General features: G+C 44.3%; 1 protein-coding gene across 2 annotated transcripts in view; it reads right to left on the reverse strand.

Moving 5' to 3' along the window:
* Positions 1-2,920: 2,920 nt before the first annotated feature.
* Positions 2,921-19,872, reverse strand: part of SMIM45 (small integral membrane protein 45) — a 62,519-nt gene continuing 45,567 nt past the window's right edge. For both annotated transcript variants that reach the window (XM_069654394.1, XM_069654396.1), the window contains exon 2: positions 2,921-4,146. In XM_069654394.1, the coding sequence (XP_069510495.1) occupies positions 3,938-4,144 (207 nt within the window). In that variant the 5' untranslated portion in view covers positions 4,145-4,146 and the 3' untranslated portion in view covers positions 2,921-3,937. The remainder of the gene's footprint in view (positions 4,147-19,872) is intronic.

Raw genomic sequence — 19,872 nt, forward strand, 5'->3', positions numbered from 1 at the left:
TCTCCAGCTGGCCCACTAATGACCCCCTCTAGCTTTTCTTATAGAGCCATGCAGAGTGAGGCCAACAGAAATGGCAGAAAAGTGCTATACAAGCCTGCTTTACATTACACCGAGGCTCATGTTCCTGTGCTCATGCAGAATGACTGCTGTCAGATGTTGACTGTGTGAACTTTTATATCAAGACTTGCAAGTGCAGAATTCTTTACATTTCAGGACTAAAAAGAACTATCGGACATTGTGGTGCGTGATGAACCCTGTTGTATAAACCTGGCTTCTCACAGTTGAAAGCTATGCATGTCTCACAATTAAGCTATTTGCAGAGGGCCAATAGCCTATATTTTTGTTTCTCTCAGAGAGAGAACTCAGCCACAGTTAATTAACAACCAAACTACTAGGGCAATATCCAAAATCATTAGGCATCCATGAGCTAGGGAACATCAGACAAGTTAAGCCAGGGATAAGATGCAGGCTAGCGTAGCCACACTGGTTACATCACCAAACTGCCCCTTTCGTCTTAGGGTCCAAGGCACCTCTAAACGCCATGAAAAATGATCTGTGGTAAAAGAGAAGTCTACCCACACAATTGTCACTGGATATCCTTCCGACAACACAAGCCTGGCTAAATTTTCCCTAGGCATATCATGCCTGCGCTAAGGAAGCAGGATTAATAAGAATGAATAAAACAGCAGGATGAGTACAGTCCTGACTGACGTGTGGGTGGCTTCCCCCATGTGACCTGGCAAGGGACTTGCCACACACTCCAACCATCTATTTATCCTGCGTGATTTCTGTGTAGAACTTTGAAGATGTCAGCTATGGTGCCCCCCCTAGAACTAGCCCAGCATACTCCCCCATGTCCTGTCTGATCTGCTACCACGGCAAGCTGCATTTGCCCACTTTCTGATTCTTTACACATTACAATGTAAATGCATTGTTTCCTGTAGTATATTACATCATTTTAATAGGTCAATCTTTTTAAAGAAGTCTACTTTCCCTTTTTTTCATCCTCACTGACACCCATTAACCCTTTTCTATCTGTTTTTATTTTGCACTGTATTGACCCCTGTTAAAACACAGACAATGAAAACTATTTTATATATCTGTTTTATTGATTTTATCAAGGCCTTTAATACGGTTGATAGACAAATTCTCTGGGATAAAATGGAGAAAGATAACATGCACCCCCAGATTCTCCATTTTGCAAAGTCCTTATACTGTAATAATACCAGACAAATTCGTTTTAATCAGGTGGCAGTTAATCTTGGCTTGAAACAATGCTGTACTCTGGCGCCCACCTATTTCAACATCTATATTGCTGGTCTGGAAACAGCCTTTAGGAATTGTAATAATCATCCTCTGCGTGTGCAAACCTATCCTATCACCTGGTTGTCATACGCGGATGACATTCTCCTGGACTAAACTGCCATAGGTTTACAACACAGCCTCACTGTCTTGGAGAGTTATCTATAACTCATAACCTGCAATTAAACCTCAGTAAAACTATGATCATCTAAGCCAAATAGAAAGAATATAAAAAGATATAATTGGTCAATCCAAAATGAACCTCTAAAAGAACTATCAAATTATGTATACTTGGGAACACTAATAACTAACAATTTAGATAAAAAGGTTTTTTCGAAATTTGTTATGGCAAAAGCAACGGCCAAATTTATGGCCATAAGGACTTTTATTGCAAGCCAGGGTTGTTATTCAGTAGAAGGGCTAGTAAAGTTATATAATGCATGCATTGTTCCCAGTATATTAGAGGTTTTCACTGTCAGGGAGACCGCATGGCTTGATATTCTTGAAAGGAGGTTATGGAAGAATGCTCTAGGTTTGTCACAAGCGGTCCCGATGGAAGCACTTCGCTTTGAATTAGGGCTTACCTCCCACATCCTATGAAAATAGTTGCAGCATCTATCTCTAAGTTAAATTAGAGATGAGTAGATGTAATCTGGAATCTTCTTATGCCCCCTTCTTGGACGAGAATGGGAACTTAAGTTTGCATTCCCACTTTAAGACAATGGTATGGTGAGATTGTAAAGTTTCTGGAAGAAATTGGCTGCACCTGCCATTCGGAGGAGAATCTGGCAACTAAATTTGCCGAAATTTTAAAAAAGGCAGGAAATTGGGACCGCAACAAGAGTCTGATGCATCTCGCAGGGAAATCTAATTATATGATATTGTCAGAGCAAGCCTTTCTGGTCAACTCCATTTGTAACTATATGAAATACTTACAGAACTGCAAAGTAAGAAGATTTATTCTATGCCTAAGACTTAACCAACTCCCATGCTCAGCCAACAGAGGAGCGTGGCTCAAGATTCCTTTTAAAAGTCATCTGTGCAGATTATGTGCCCTGGAGCTCGAGACCACCAGACATCTATTAACTGATTGTTGTAAATCAGCCTTGGTATATGAAAAGGGTTTCTCTATAGACGGGTGCAGAACATGAACTTTATTATCACTGACCAATTCTGGGCATTAGTATTTACGGGTGATAAGTTGGTGATGAATTTTACAAGTGGCAGGAAATCATGAAGGTTTTAAACAAATCACAACTTTGTATCCATATACAATTAGAATTCTAGGATGCGTAATAGGTTTTTTAGGAAACAAGATTTTTTTTATAATATTGCTAAGTAGAAATGTAATGTATGGCATTGTTTTCATATGTGAAAATGTGTTAAAGGTTATATTTAACCAATAAAACACAATCAAAAGAAACTGAAAAACTGAGAATAAATGTATTGACAAAAGGAAATGCACCAAAGAAAAAACATTTCACATTTACATATTTGTTACCATAGATTTCAGACTTCTTGAGGAATTCTGGAATTTCCATTCTGGGTTGTGACATGACTGGTATTCTTCACTGTTGGCTCTGGAGACAATCGGGTAGCATGCCACAGACAAAAGAGCAACGTTTTGGGCTGTAATACTTTAATTTGGTAACAACGCATGTTCTGAGGGTCATGGACACATTCCTAGGCATAGGCAGATTAGGCCAGTGACTCTGAAAGATCAGCAGGAACAGGAGCAGAATAATCACATATCAAGCATTGACATATCTCCAACTGTCTTTCAGAGGTGAGTCAGATTAAACAGTTTATGTTGCATCCAACCATTGCAGTCTTTCAGAGGTACCAAAATACGGGGGTGATCCTCCCGACATCCCGGAAATCACTCAGCCTCAAGACATGCATTTGCTAGAGACCATATGCAGGACATTCCACTGCTGAGAGATCAATGCACAGAAGTGATCAGAAAATGTTGGCAAGAAATGAAGATGATGAAATGATATCCAACTGAGTAGAGACGAAAAGGCCAAGGAGACAAGTGATGGGTTAGAAGGCGCATACATACTAATGGGACACTTGATGAAAGAAAACACAAGGATGACGTGTAGGTAAAGGCATGACCAGCCATAGCTGGTGATATTAACAAGACAATGACCGAAGGGCTATCAACAAGGAGATGAGATACAAATGGCATTGATGGTGCGGATGTTGCTCTAAGGGTTTGGAGATGCATGTCAGAAGGTGACAAGAAAGGTTGAACATAACTAAGAATTGTTATAGTGGAATAACATAACATGACAGAAGTTGGCATGTATGATGAGACATGAAAGGAGTTGGCTGGAATGCCCAGAACATGACTATAGGTGGAGCGGCTCAATCCAACAGATAGTGACAGGAAGGATTGGGCAAGAGAGATGGCCAGAGGCAGTAGAAACAATGGCACACTGAAAAACTGCCTGATGACAAGATGACGTGGACATTGCCAAAAGTGACAAGATAACAAACGATATATTAAGTTCAGCGTTCATTCCTGATCTTCGCCTCCCACCAGGGGCGATATCTCTGTGCCCCATCTTGGCTCGGCTCTGCAAACATCCCCACTACCGTGCCACCAGAACTGGCCAGGCCCATGGTGTCCTCAGGCATCCGGCACTCGGAAGGCCAAATTGTCTCGCACCATCATAGTCTTCCGGAGGTCTCGCCGCACGATAGGTCGCTGGTTGCGCCACTTGTGGGCCTCCTGAAGGCCAGGCTCAAAGTAGTAGATGCAGGCACCAAAGCCCACGAGAATAAGGATAGAGAACATGAGGTACAGCGGCACAAACCAGTCCAAGAAGTGAGGCATGGCTGTTGGGAGAAGACAGGCAGGGTTAGATTCGGGCCAAGCGCAGATGAGTCATGGGATGGCTGTACCTTAATCCAGTCTATAAATCAGGGGCTAACTTTACCCTATTGCAAATCCATGGGATCCCTCTTTCATATGGATGTATACAAAATAAAGGGTAATGTCGCCTAAATCAAGTAGAGGAGTCAAAGGGAAACTATCACACTTTGGTTTATTTATTTGTGGAATGTATAACAAGCACAGAACAGACCACAATAACACGACCCAGCACGGACCACAATGTCTCTAGGCACAGCACAGACCACAATGTCTCCAGGCTCAGCGCAGAGCACAATGCTCATATTCCCAGCACAGAGTGCAATGTCTCCAGGCTCAGCAGAGACCACTAGTCCTAGCACAAACTACAATGTTTCTAGTCCCACCACAGACCACAGTGTCTCCATGCCCAGAATAGACAATGTCTCCAGGCCCAACATGGATGACAATCCCTCCAGGCCCAGCATTCACCACAAGGTATCTAGGCACAACAAAGGGTACAATGTCTCTAGACAGAGCAAAGACCACAACTGAGGGAAAGCACTTGCCACCAATTCTCAAGACACAGCACAGGCCACAATATGATTAGGCACAGCAAAGATGGAGAACATTATTATTTTGTTTTAAATGCTAATTATTTGCAGGGACTGGCGTGCTGTTGCGTCCGCTGCATGCCATTCTGAAACATTTCGAAGGCAGAGTGCAAAGGTGAAGAGTAAAACCAGGTAAAATATCCTTTACTCTTCACTTTTACTCTGTCTTGTTGAAAAAATAAATGTTGCCTGCAAATTATGCTTTGCAGATTGCTTTTACAATGTATTCCTGTGAAATCCACCTGCTTCACATGCTGCCATAAAATGAAGAGCATTTCCAGACAGAATGGGAAGTATGAGAGGACAATTTATTCCCCCACCAGTCTTCAACTCTGCGTTCAAAATCTTTAGAAAATCTGCTGAAGTGGTATAGCAAGATGTAAATTGCTTTACACCTTGTGTTTACTCCTTGCTTTGCCACTCTGCCAGCAATGAAATGACCCCGTATGCCTGTAGGCAGAGCAAAGGCCACATTGCATTTAGGCACAGCACTGGACCACAATGCTTTCAGGCACAAAAGGGACCATAATGTCCCAAGAAACGGTATACACCAAATTGTTCGTTTACAATTGTTCGAATGAACAAGTGACCGATTTTAAAGGGTCACAATTGACCTTTTCACAATTGACCATATATTCAATTGTGAAAGGGTCAATTGTAATTCGAACAGTTGTAATAAGAACAATTCGTATACAACCCAAGAAACAGCACAGATCACAAAAGCATAGGCCACAAAGTATCTAGGCACCGCACAGACCATCACCTCTCTAGGGACAGCACAGCACACAATGTCTCTGACCACAGCACGGACCACCAGAGTGTCTCTGGGCGCATCCCAGGAGGACGGTCAAAAAAGTGAGGAGCACAGAATAGGCCTGATTTAGGTGAAAAGTGGTTTATATTGCTTTTTGGGGTTTGTGTAAAGGAGAGGTGCTGATACCGACTCAGAGATCAATGTACAGTTTATAGCAGAAAAATCTGTCTCACCACCTCACTGGTGATGGGACACTCGAAAGAAGGGTTCTGCAACCTGTTTATCTCCATATGTTTTGGACTACAAAGTCCATTATCATGCAACCTTAACAATGCGGACTAGATCCAAAGGGAGTGTAGTCTCTAACATCTAGAGAGTCAAAGGATGCTGATCCCTGCTCTGGAAAGAGGCCATTAGCAGAAGGTAGAACTCTGAATACTGTATGAGGCACGAATCTCTTCTGTGGAGAAGAAGGTGCCTTTGAACCCTGGATTTACAAGTTAGTCAAAGGATATTGAATTTGACTTATGCTGAATTAGGGGGCAAACATCCAGTATGGAATGATTGTAAATGGTAACTCTTTTAGAGCCACTAACCAGCCTGGCAGCTGCATGTTTACCTTTTGGAGGAGGTCAAGCTCACACCAGGACAACAGCTATGAGATTGTGGAAATTATCAGGAATAGATGGGGAACATCAGTTTGGATTGGCAAAGGAGGAAGAAACTGCTTTTGATCAAAACACTGACTTGGGATGATCATTCATGAGCACATGGACAACTCCCAGACTGGGGCTCACAGCTACTAAAAGTGGGTGCTGAAAAGGACCTGCGGCTCTTAATCTTTAAAGAACGTATGCCACCTAACATGGTGAACTAGGCTCAGCTTTGCCGTTTGCAGCACCAAAATGATACTTTGTAGTGTCTTTCTGCTTTTGGCATGGGATAGATGTTTGCAAGGCACTGTGTGTAACAAAAAGACTTCTACTCTGAAGGACCATAAGGATGAGTAGTGGCTGAACAGTCTACTCAGCCCCCACATTCTACAAACTCGCAGTGATACCAATCATAAAGGTAAAACGAGCACAGCCAAGAGATAAAGCTCCTTTGCCTTTTAGGGTAACATGGGCTAAGGGGAATCTATGCTCTCAGAAGTGGTGCACATTTGATCCATTAGCAACCCAAATAGCAAGGTACAACAATTAATAATAAAAGTAATGTCCAATCAAGATTCTATGAAATATATATACTTCGATTAACCACTCCAAAGTATAAATAACTATTTAAAACACTATATAAATACGCACCCCTGTAGAGAGAACACAGAATATGCAAGGAATGGAAAGATGCAGCACTCTGGGTCATGAAACGGAGCTAAAAAGGCAATCAACAACCACAATGAATTTACAGGAATATCTCTGGTGAGCGAAAAGGGATTAAAAGTGACCTAACCAGTATCTAGTGCCTAAAGATGGACCAGGGTGCAGGTATGAGTCAAAAGTACCTTCTTGCTGTTCTAAGGCGGTTCAACAGAATCGAACCAGGCTTCGAGCTGTACTATGGGTCAGAACAGGTCCGGTGAGTTGTGCTGGATCAAGCGGTGAGCTGGCCTCTAGTCGGTTCAAAGTGGGAGCTCAATGCGGTTCGAGTTCGGGTCGTGCGATTTGGATGGCTCACGAAAGTTGAGTCAGGTCATGTGCTCTGCTTTGGAATGCTGCGGCTGCAAGCCGGTTCAGTTGATGCAAAGCAGTGGTTGTTTGAAGGTTCAATGAATTGCCAAAAGCAAGGCTGGCATGTCCCTCTGGTTCGATTACAGCGTACACAGTTCGAATGCTGTTTACCGGTTTGATGCGGTAGAACTGGGATCCTGGTTGATCTGGCCATCCGGATGCTGTGAGACCCACACCATGGGGCTTTAGGACAGGGGGGAGTCCATTCAGGTTCTGTTCTCCAAGGCTAGGTCGGTTTGGTGCAGAGTGGCAGGTTATACAACAATGTATAAATAACTATTAAAAACACTTTATAAAAACACACCCCTGTATAGAGAACACAGAATATGGAAAGGATAGAAGGATATAGTACTCTGGGTAATCAAACGGGGGTAAAAAGACAATCAGCAATCACAGTGAATTTGCAAGGACATCTCTGGAGTGCGAAAAAGGGATCAAAAGTTACCCAACCAGTCTCTAGGGCCTAATAACGGACACAGGGGGCAAGTATGAGTCAATAGTATCTTCTTGCTGTTCTTAGGTGGTTCAACAGCATTGAACCAGGCTTTGAGCTGTACTGCAGAGCGGGTTGGACCCGGGTTCAGCAATTTGTGCTGGTCAGGTGGTGAGCTGGCATTTAGTCGGTTCAAAGTGGGAGCACAGTCCGGTTTGATTGCAGTGTTCGGGTCGTGCGGTTCAGATGGCTCATGAAGGTTGAGTCAGTTTGAGACGCTGGTAACTGCTGGTTCATGTCAGCTTGCGACACGATGCTCCAGTGGTTCAAGTTGAGGTCCATCTGTTTGTTGCTGTGACCTTGAACGGGTATCCTGGCTGATCTGATGATCCAATTGCTGTGAGACCTAAACCAGGGGCTTTAGGACAAGGTGAGTTCAGGATCTGCTCTCGCAGCCTAGGGAGGTGTGGGGCAGAGTGGCAGGTCGTGGTCCTCAGCAAGAGTCACCCCCAATGTGCCCTGGTAGTGGGTAGGGAGCAGAGCCTTGGAATCCTCATTCTTCACCTCAATGGCTGAGGTCTTTGGAAAGGTCGACTCTCCCCAAAGGAGGCCCAAACAAATTCTTCCTTATTTCCTGGATTGCCCTAAAGTGAATCATATGAGTGGGAGATCCCTTAATTTATACGCAAAGGTCCACCAGTGATTGGACAACATCAATCCCTGTTGCTGTGACAAGTGGGCTTTGCCTGCTTGCATTATACCCAAAGTGCTTTGCTATAATGGAAGTAGAGGAGACAGGAGGTAAAGTGATGTACAGAGAGAACCAAGATTCAGGTACCCTTCTACACTTAAACGGAACTCCCTCTGGCCACAGTGACGAATTGCTCAATGTTGTCACTTCTCCCCCAGAGGGGAACCCTTCCCATGGGGCCAGGGAGGTGATGCTACTAATAGAAAGTGTCCCTGTGGATGGTACTCAGCGGGAGGATCCCATGGGAGGGGAACCCCTCTGTGGGAGAGGTGAAGACTATTGAGGGAGAACGCAATATAACAATTACCACTCTGCCCCCAAAACCACATCCTCCCACACTGTTGGGGCCAAAACACTCATCCTCTTTACCTCTGCTTTCTTCTCATAGTTACTTTATGCAGAATAGACCTGTCCATGTGTATGAAAAAAGCCATACTGTGACGAGGCAAAGGAAGGAAAACTTGGAAAGCTATGGCTCTGTAGATATTGACATGTGGAAGAAGAACATAGGAGTGAAGAACCCTTTCCGGAACCAAAGCGAACATACTAGCTCTCAAATGAGCCGGCCAAAGATATTAAGGGAAGGACTTTTCTTGTGGCCTGATCCTCCCTCGAGAAACTGTGAGCTGGAGGGAGCTGCCGTGCGCTGAGCGGAAGGAAGTACTGCTGTACCTGTGAGGGACCCAGGGCTGGGGAACTGCTGCACGACTTCCAGGGGTGAGAGCAGCCTGGAGAAGCTGGCAGCAAAAGCGTCCCAGCAGAACACACTACTGGCACACAGGGACCTCAGCGCAAGAAGCAGGTATCCGGCATCAAGCCAGAGAGTGCAAGATGGTACCACTGTACCTGTGAGGGACCCAGGGCTGTGGAACCCCTGCATGTCTTCTAGGGGCGAGAGAAGCCCGTAGTAGCTGAGAGCCGGTGAGAAAAGCAACCCATGGAGCAGGGACAAGGAGAAAGCCACTGGGGTTGAAAGAATCTATCAAGAGAACTGTGTTAATGAATGGGGAATTGCTCTACAAAGAAGGGGACAGAGAAAAGACCCTGTTAAGACTCTGATGGGTGAATTTGAACCTTATCATGGCAAAAAGAGAGACCCCCGGGTAAAACCAAATGTTGAAAACAATCAATCTGAGTACAATCATCTTCCTCATACCAGTACTTGGAATAATTCCAGAGAACCTTATGTGTCAAACAGCACCTGGCAGGTTAGTGAACCAGGCCTGGTGGAGAGACATTATAAACCCGAGAAAGGGGTCTGGGACCCGAATGCTGAAAGGCTTGAAGAGTTGCATGTTCAAAAGAGTGCCTGGCAGGCTAGTGAACCAGGCCCGATTGAGAGACCGAAAGGAATGAAGAATTGGATGTGGGAAACCATGCCTGGCAGGAGAGTGAACCCGGGCCTAAGTGAGAGACATAAGCCTGAGAAAGGGGTCTGGGACCCACATAACTGGAAGAGAAGGCCAGGGGAAGAGAGATATCCTCTGGCAAAACCACAGACATTATTGTGAATATTAAAAGAGCATAGGAAAGGCTTGAGGAAGGGACATATTTCACTCATCTTTGTGGAACTATAAAGAGTTGCTTAAGAAAGCCTGGGGAAGGGAGACGTCCATCTCCATCTGTGTGAAACTAGATTGGAAGGCCTTGTGACGGCCAGGAGAGGAATAAGATTTCTCCAACAGTCACAAACTGCCAAAACACTGTCCAGAAAGAAAGAACCACCTTTCTGAATTCAGGGTGAAACTAGTTATATAGTTTTCTTTTGAAGTGTTAGGGATGGAAATAGGTTTTGGACATAGGACTATTTTTATTGCGACAGCCATTCTGACACTATCCTTAGTTTTGTTTGAGCTCGGGAAACCCCTCTAAGTTATAGGGAGAGACAGGGATTTTTTTCCTTACTTTTGATGAAATAAAGGTTTATGCCCACAAGCATGTCACCTCTGTGTCCTGTTGTCTACTTCTGCATCCTTAAACCACACTACCCGTGCTACCATCTCAGATCCCAAGCATCAAAGGCACTTTGGTATGTAACACACTGGTGTGAGGCTAGTCCTTTTGTATAAGGTATGTCCTTTTATTCCTGCTTCCCAGGAAAGCTGATGCTGAGGGGTAGTCTTCCTGGAGAAAGGCGTTACCTGCCCTCACAAAGGATCAATGAAAGGCAGCCCCCATGGCTATAGTCCTGATGGGTGCAGCAGAGCCAGCCAGTCTGGGGAAATACACGCACCCTGACCACACCTTGCCTGGGCTCACAGTGTTGACACGTGTGATACAGATTCAAGTGTGGTTTTAATAATTATGAGAAATACTAGCCACCATATAATAAACTCAGGTATGGCTTATATTTAAAGTCTCAACTGCCACCGGGATAGTCATTCTCATAGTTTTGTGGTTTGGAAACAGAAGTGCATATCCTAAATGCAGTCCATGCGCTGAAGTAAATTGGCTGTAAATTGGCTATCACTGTAGCTGTCAAGAGGGCACAAATGACCTTTGAACCTGCTCTGTGCCGCTGGAAAGCAAGGGCTGCAGATCAGGTACTGCTTCAGGGCACAGGTGTACACTATGCTTTTGAAATTGGAAAAATCAATGTTTTAGATACATAATTTTATAATCTGAAACCTTGCCAAAATGTGTCAGTGTTAAAATGAATTCCTTAAGGCTCAGGATCAAAAAGCAGAACTAGAAGGTCATCTGCATAAAGAAAGACTTTAGAGGTGCAGTTACCCACCGTTATACCATTTATACCAACATTTTCCCTTATTGCAATTGCCAGAGACTCCATAAAGTGAGCAAACAAAAGCAGGAACAAGGGGCAACCCTGCCTTGTCCCCCGAAAGATTTGAAAGCATTACGATAAACATCCATTTACAATAACCCAAGCCTCTGCGTCCTTGGCGAGGGCTGCAAAGAGCTTCAAGAAATGAGGGCCGCAATTCACTCTTTTTAGTACTTGCTGGAGAGAAAACCCAGCTTGCCATGTCGAATGCTTTTTCCGCGTCAATGCCAATTGGAGCATAGGGGTCCAATGAGTTGCTCTTCAAATATTGCAACGCTTACCTAGACTCCTTGGGAGCTTAATGCCTTTTCAGCCTGTGGACCTGGTGCTTGATACTTTTTGGATTCTCTTTCTGTTTAAACAACAATAACAATAAAAGAACACCAACATCTACTGACTAAGATACTACTGCATGAGATGGGTACTCTTTTAATCCCTCCCTTCTCACCGGTGTTTATTTTTTGTGGAGCTCTCCATCCTGCTTTTCTACAGGGGCACGTCGGGAAGAAGAAAAGATGGAACTTGGGTTGCTGAAGTATTCCATAGTCTCTTGTTACAAAATGTCTTAACTTTTTTTTAGGAATGAGACTTGGGGTAAGTAACTGGAGAAAATACTGTGATCTTTAGGGCTTGGATTAATTCCTAGGTTAGAGAGATCTCTCTTTCTAATAACTTGATCTTTTTTCGGTTTTTTTGCAGGTTCTCTGAAGTTAGGAAAAGGAATTATGGTTGCGGAGTTACTCAGGATGAGAAAACATTTAAAACGTAAGTTTGCTTATACGGAGCAACTGCAGCCTTCAGGGAAGCACGGGGAAACAACTGTGAGGTGAAACTTTGAAGAAATTTCAGGTATGTAAAATGCTTAGTAAACGTCTTCTTTCTTTAACTATTACATTTGTTTATTGTTATTTTAAATACCTCTTGTCTGCAGGTTTTCGGAAAGCTGAGAGAAAAATACCTTCGGAAGATGCGGTGACTGCGGAAGAAACTTCTGTCTGAAATTGCTGCAACTACAACTAAAAACTTCTGACGGAAGATGCTGCGACTACAAGCGAAAACTGCTGAATGAAGATGCTGCGGCTGTGAGTGAAAACTTCTGAAGGAATTTAGTTGCTTCGAAGATAACCTTAGACAGGTAAGTATTTTCTATTGACCTATTGAACTCTAGTTTGCTGTAAAACTAATGTCTCTATTATCTCCTTTTACAGGTCCTGTGAGGAGAAACGCTGGTAGCGTTACCCGCTGCCAGCGGAGCAGACGCAAAGTGCGTGTTCCAGCTGAGGCCGAGCTTAAATAGCTCCCTCTGCAATATGAATAGAATGTGCTGCAACTTATAACAGGACCTTGCGGCAGCGGCCATGTTAAGTGTATGGAATTACTGTAAAACATCTCAAAAGTCTATGATGAGAATGATGTAAATGTCATGTGTGCCAGGCTAACACCCACCTTTGACCTGCTGTTGTGTCTAATGTTCTCTGCCTAGCCTGAAAACCTGAATGAGGGCTACGCCCACTGACTGGGATCATGACAAATATACAACATGCAATAGTTCCCTCAAGTTATCATAACTATTCCTGCCAATGATGAAACCGGTTTGGTTTTGATGGATTAACTTCAGGAGCAGAGGGTTAATCCTCACTGCATAAATCTTTGCTAAGAGTTTAACATCTGCATTCAAAAGGGATATTGGTCTACAATTACCACAAACTGAGTGATTCTTACCTGGTTTTGGAAGCACTGATATTACTGCGGTGTTCATGGAATCAGCCACTTGCTCAGCTTCAATGATCTCTTTGAAAAGGTCAACTAGGAATGGTGAAAGCAGGGAGCTAAATGCTACATAAAACTCTATAGGCAACCATCTGGGCGCCAAGAGTCCCTTAACGTCTATGATCTCCTGCGTTGTATTATCATTATCCAGACAAAGTTTATCAACTTCATTTAACTTAGGGATGTGGATTAGGTCAAGATAATCCGACAATCAACACTTACAACAACTCTTCATGATGTAATGACGCATACAATTTCTGAAACGCACCACAAATGTCTCATTTATTCTAAGAGACGGTCATAACAGCACTGTACAAGCTAACTACAACCACCCAGGCTGCACTCCCACCCCTGCACGCTACCTAAAAACAGGCCCTACTCATTACACAACAGCCCACAACCTCAACACCCCCAGCAACCAGAATGGCAAACCCTCCCTCAAAGCACTAACCCTCCCCTTAAGCCCCATTTACATGACCCCAAAACTTTCTGCAACTCCTCTATTCCCCCCAACATTGGGAACCAAGCACTTCCCAGACACCAGCTACCTCACCCACCTACCCACACAGCTTCTCATAATCTGGACACCCCCCTTCATTCAGTCTCCATTACCCTGCCCACAGTCACTCAACCCTCAATGACCTGCGCCCTTAATGCACAATTGCTTCCTGCCCATGCACTGGATATCTACAACCTATTCACCAAACACAACCTGGACACACTAGACTTCACAGAGACCTAGCTTCATGAAGCCTGTGGCCCGGCCCTATCTCTAGCCATACCCACAGGATATACTATCTTCCGGAACGACAGATCCTCCTCCAGGGGTGGCAGAGTCACCCTAATTGCTAAAGAATCCATTCCCCTCAGACAGTTTAACAAATCCATTGAAGGGAATACAGACCTCTTATCACTCAAACTCTCACCATCACCCACATGCACAATCACCATCCACCTCATCTACCGCCCACCTGGCCCCGTCCTAAACTTTGAGGCTAACCTACTTCATATTCTACAATATAACTTAAAAGCCTACTCCAAAATCATATTGCTAGGAGACCTCAACCTGGGCCTCCATGACCCCAATGACTAACCCACTAAATCATTATGTGATGCTCTTGACACCCTGTACTTCATTCAACGCATCACCAACTGTAGCCACAGTAAAGGACGCACTTTACACTGGATTGCCGACCACAACTGCGAAGTCTCCTCCACTGCCAACTCACCCTGTCCATGGTCAGACCACCATATTATCCACTTCTCTATCCCTCAGCCCAAATAAACCCAAAACACTACCCAACCCACTTCCTCCTGCTGTTACACGAAGCTCACAGAAGCTAACCAGAGACAACATCCTTCCTCTGCTCAACAATCCTTGCCTCTAGCACCCTTTCACCACCAATACCAAATCTCTTGTGGATACCTACTCTTCCTCTCAGAAGCACACCTTTGCCCACTAGTTCCTCATAAATCAAAAACAGTCAGACACTAACTCCTGGTTTACCCCCGACCTTCTAGAACTACGCACCCTGAAACGACAAGCCCAGCTAACGTGGCTAAAGAATCCCACTAACACTGCAGAACAGGACTCCTCCAAAATCTCCAAACTTTACAAATCGGCCATAATCACAGCCAAATCAAATTCCTTTAATAACAGAAACAGTAATGCCAAGTCAGACACTAAAGAGATTGTTTCTATCTACAATCTACAGAGAATTAGAATTCCCAGCAGCACCCCCTACAAACCTCACTAAAGACGAGACCTGCTGTGCAAGCATCGAAGCAGCATTCCTAGGCAAACCTGACACCTTGAACATGAAAATCCTCTCACAACCAAAATCCAAAAAAGACAGTCACTAGCAACAGCTCCCCACCACCCCCAATCCCTCCACCTCTCAGTTTTTCTTCAGAGACCTCTCCGAAATAGAAGTCACAAAATTGACTGCATTAACATATTAACCCCCCATCATCACAGCCATCATAAACGCCTCCTTTGCCCAAAGCATTGTTCCAGCCAGTCTCAAGGAAGCATGGGTCCACCTACTCCTAAAAAAAAAAAAAAAACACATCCCTTGACCCAGCCATTCCCTTAAACTATAGGCCAATTACCCAATTACCACCGTCCCCTTTCTCCCAAAGGTTTTGGACCAAGCAGCCTACCTGCAAGTCCAATGGTTCTTGGAGGACAATCAAATCCTTGGAATGTGACAATCTAGCTTCCGCCCAGGGCATAGTGCTGAATCGACCTGAAAAATCAGCTAGACGAGATCAGGGACGAGGGTAAATCTGCCCTGCTCCTCCTCTTAGACCTATCTGCAGCATTCAACTTGGCCAACCACCAAATACTGTGCCTTCACCTCTCTACTCACGCTCACTTCTCACCCTCAGCGAAGGACTGGATCACTTACTTTCTGGAAGGGAGAGTGATGAGAGTCTTCTCAGAGATCGCGAATGCCTCTCCCATCACATATGGTGTACCACAAGGGTCCTGAATCGCCCCAACACTCTACAATATGTTTACCAGGCCCCTATTCAACATCTTAGAGTCCCTCTGCATAGCTTAAACCAACTATGCCGACGACACCCAAATACTGATCCCTCTCACAGGCAACTACACTGATGACTCCAACACCCTTAACAAGATCTAGTCTACAATACAGACCTGGATGGCAGCCAATCATCTTTGTCTCCATAGTGACAAAACAGAAATCTTAATTGTCGGACTCCAAGCGCCCTAAAAACCCTCAACAATCAATACACTCCCTTCCAAATGGACAATTGTTTAATTCCTGTATCAAAGTATCAAACACTGTTAACACCATAGGGGTCTACTTGGACATCTCACTCACTATGAATAGATAAGCAAGTGCTGTTGCCTCCTCAGCAGCCTACGCTACCAAGGTCCTCAATGCAGCCAGACCCTTCCTCTCCAAAAACAACTGCCTAACCATTGCCCGTGCAATCATTGGCTCCAAGATCGATTACTGTAATGTCCTATTCAACGGCACCTCATTTAGAAACATCCACAAACTCCAAGTCATCCAGAATAACGCACTCAGAGCAGCCCTGAATATCCCTAAGAGAGCACATCTCAACAGCCAGTAGAGAAGCACACTGGTTTCCCATCCAGTAGCGCATTTCCTTCAAAACACTCTCGCTTGCCCAAGTGCCTTTGCAATACACGCCATCCTATCTCTCACAAAGAATCACCAAAGCCCACTCATCTAGACCCACTAGCCCCCCCCTACACTGATCAACTAATTGTTCCCAAAGTAAAGAGATGTAAAGCTGGAGGCTCCAGCTTCCCATACCTTGCTGCCAAACTTTGAAATGACCTCCCACCCTCCCTGAGGGCAGAGAAAGCTTATTGATCTTCCTCGAAGCGTTTCAAACTCAGCATTTCAATTAGACCTTCTCTCCCCTCTACTCACCAGGATTTTCCCCATGCCACACCTACTACTGCTTGTTGTTCATGTATAATAACTGTACCTGTGTTACCATTGATATATTATGACGAAAAATAGGTCTGTATGACACTAGCTTGACTAGTAGTCTTTCACCTGCAACAGTGCCTCAATGCCTCTGGGTTGTATGTACGATATACAAATGAAATAAATAAATAAGGCAATAGGACAAGCAAGATGTTGGCCAATCTCTTAAAATTAAGGAAAGGCAAGAAATGTATTCAAACAATTATACATGATCAAAAAGTCTTGGAGGACGGGGGAGGAGAATCGCACAAGAAATGAGCTTGTACGAAACAGAAGGCACTGAACGGCATACCTAGTTTTCCCATCTAGAGGGTATACAATTGCCTACACTCTCGTAGGAACCGAGGGCCTTAGTGGAAGCTCCGATTGAGTCTACAGGGAGTCTTGGACACTGTCAAGCTGATGAAGACCAAAAAAGTCCTGGGCCAGATTGTCTACGTGCTTTATTTTATACAGCGCTTCACAATATTCAGGCAATCCTCTGGCACCTCTAACTATATTTGTGACTGGGGAGTCCTGCCTGAGACCATGTGGGAAACCCATGTCACGGTTATTCACAAACCTAGGAAGGTTCCCACACTCTGTGCGTCATATAGGCCCATTGGACTTCGTAACACTAACACTAAAATATTCACCAGGATGCGAGCCAGTTGTTTGGAAGAAATAACCCCATTGTTGATAGATCTGGACCAGCATGGCTTTGTACTAGTCTGGTGCAAATATGATGATTTGCGGAGAGTACAACTAATGATCGATAAAGCAAACACAACCCCAGTTTCCGCCCTGTTTTTGGATTTAGATGCTGAGAAAGCTTTTGAGAGGGTGGACAGGGGTTTTTCTTGAAATTATTCTTTCCAAGTTTAAGTTTAATTTTTTTTCCCCTTTGCTTTCAATGTGATTATAAGAGACCCACTGCCAAAATCTGGTTAAAATGAAGTTTCTAGGCTAGGTTCAATCATTATAGTCACCTGTCGGGTTGCCCGCTTTCATCCATTCTTTTTGCTTTAAGAATGGCACTATTCACGGCCAGAATAACAGCTTACCCCACCTTCCAGGAAATATAGGTGGGCAACACATCACATACGATCAATCTATTCACTGAGGACATTATTCTTAAAATTACACAACGTAGATCCACTCTTGTGGCGATTGAGTGGGGACAGAGGGTGTTTGGATCAGTCTCAGACTGTGAAATGAGTGGAAATAAATCGGAAACACTAAACATTTCAGTGGGTATGGAGGATAAGCAACAGATGCAATCCCAATTCCCTTATATGTAGGCATAGGGTGCCTTTCTATACCAGGAAATAAGGTTGACACAGACTGGAGGAGATGTATGCAGCTAATTATCCAGCGCTCATCTTAGGCGGTAGAAAATATCTCTCCAACTAGATAGACTGTCTCTCGTGGTTCAGAAGGATTTCCATAATAAAGATGAATATCCTCCCCAGATTCTTGCATTTCTTCCAATCTGTTTCTATCCCATTTCAAACAAAATATCAAGGAGTGGGAGCATATGCCTTTGGATTTTGTTTGAGTAGGAGGTGCACCAAGGGCTAATAGGAGTATGCTGTTCACCATCAAGGAAGAGGGAGACTGGCATTTCCCAGGCGTTTATGTTATTATATTGCAGCACAGTAAGGGCCTATCGAATGGAGACAAACCAGTTCAGAAGGGAAATGGATATTTATAGAACACTGAGAGCCTAACCTGTATGGCAATTTTGTTACCAGGGAACCACTTGTAGCATCGGATGAGGTGATCAGGTCAGGACCTCACATCGTTTGCCTCTCCAAACACTCCAATCACTTCAAAAAACAACTTCTCACTGGGAATGAGGGACCTGGGACTCGTACGATAGGTTTGAAAATGACCATGAATGTGTGTGTGGGGGGTTGGGGGGGGGGGGTTCTACTTGAGGATGGATATGTTAAATTGAATTCTGCAAGGGAGAATGTGGCTTGGGGGTAATCGGATCGGTTCTATGTTCTTAGATCGCCAGGGTTTTTCACAGAAAAAAATATTCAAATGTATTTATATATTCGGGGGGGGGGGCGAGATCCCCATAACCCTGTTCACTATTATCTAGTCCGTATTCCCAACACCCCAAACCACTTATATCCACTTAGCCCCCCCTCCCATATTTCTCTATCGAGTTTGTTTGGCCAAATATTTTTGGCAAAAAAACTCAGTGAAAAAAAAGCCTGGTGATGTAACAACGTTGTACCAATCGGATCACGTCCGATACATGCAGGTTAGGCATTAGGTATTGCAGGTCCCCCGGGAAGGCAACAAGGTGGGAATGCTGGTTAAAGGACTGATTATCTAAATTGTATGTCTCACTAATAGAAAGAGACTCCTCTGTGGAAAAAACGTACATAAGGCAGTGGGAAAGGGAGCTGGGAGTGCAGTTTAAGGCGAAGACGTGGAAGAGGTTGAGCATAACACGGATACGCTCCAACTACATGATAGTCAATATAACCTTGTTCTTAAATGGTACTGCACTCCAGATAGGTTTCACTCACTAGGAGAACTGGCGAGTGCTGTGGGGATGTAGGCAGATGGAGGGGGGGGGGCTCTTCTTCAATTATCGTTGGGTGGCCCCACACTTAGAACATTTTGGCTCAACATTAGATCTACAATTAGGGAAATAGTCGATTTGTATGTTGCAGAGGACTCCCTATATGCAATTCTGGGGACACAAATTCTTATATTCAGCCAGGGGGTGGCTGGCTTCACACTTTGCCCACTGGACTCAAAATGCTCCTCCTGCCACGGCTCTGTGGATGAGCAAAATATGGCACTTCATTGCCCTCGGGGGGTGGGCTTAAAGTGAGCATTCAAAACACTGGGGAACGCTTCCTAAACATATGGAGTCCTTTTTAGACTGTATGACAAAGGAATCCCAGACCCCGTCATGCCCAAAAAGATTCTAGCGCTAAATTTCCTAGATTTAACCAAAATCCACCCAGAGTGCGGGGTCAAAAGCTGTGGAATCTGCTACAATGTGTTCAAGTGTTTACGTTTGAACTAAATGATTCTGACATTATGGGGGACGTGAGTTTGGAGGGGCAAAGGTGGCTAGGGGAGATTTAAACTAAAGGATACACTTCGGAAAATGCAATACAGAGTAACACTGGCAGGCCTACTTTTCATGGTACTGCTTGATAAAGCTGGCTCAAACAGACCCCATAAAGATGTGCTTTGGGTTGGGAGGGAAAAGTAGAGAGTGGGCATGGCAATAGGGATTAGCATTGCCATGGGCATGCAATGGGTTGATAAATAACCAAGCAACAACCACAAGCTGTGTGTCCCTGCTGACAGGTCATCTCCCTCCTAGATGTACTCCAATGCAATAATTTTGGCTTATACGCGGTGTTTAAGA

The sequence above is a fragment of the Ambystoma mexicanum genome, chromosome 3q, assembly GCF_040938575.1.
Source record: "Ambystoma mexicanum isolate Mex_15411 chromosome 3q, UKY_AmexF1_1, whole genome shotgun sequence".
NCBI lineage: Eukaryota > Metazoa > Chordata > Amphibia > Caudata > Ambystomatidae > Ambystoma > Ambystoma mexicanum.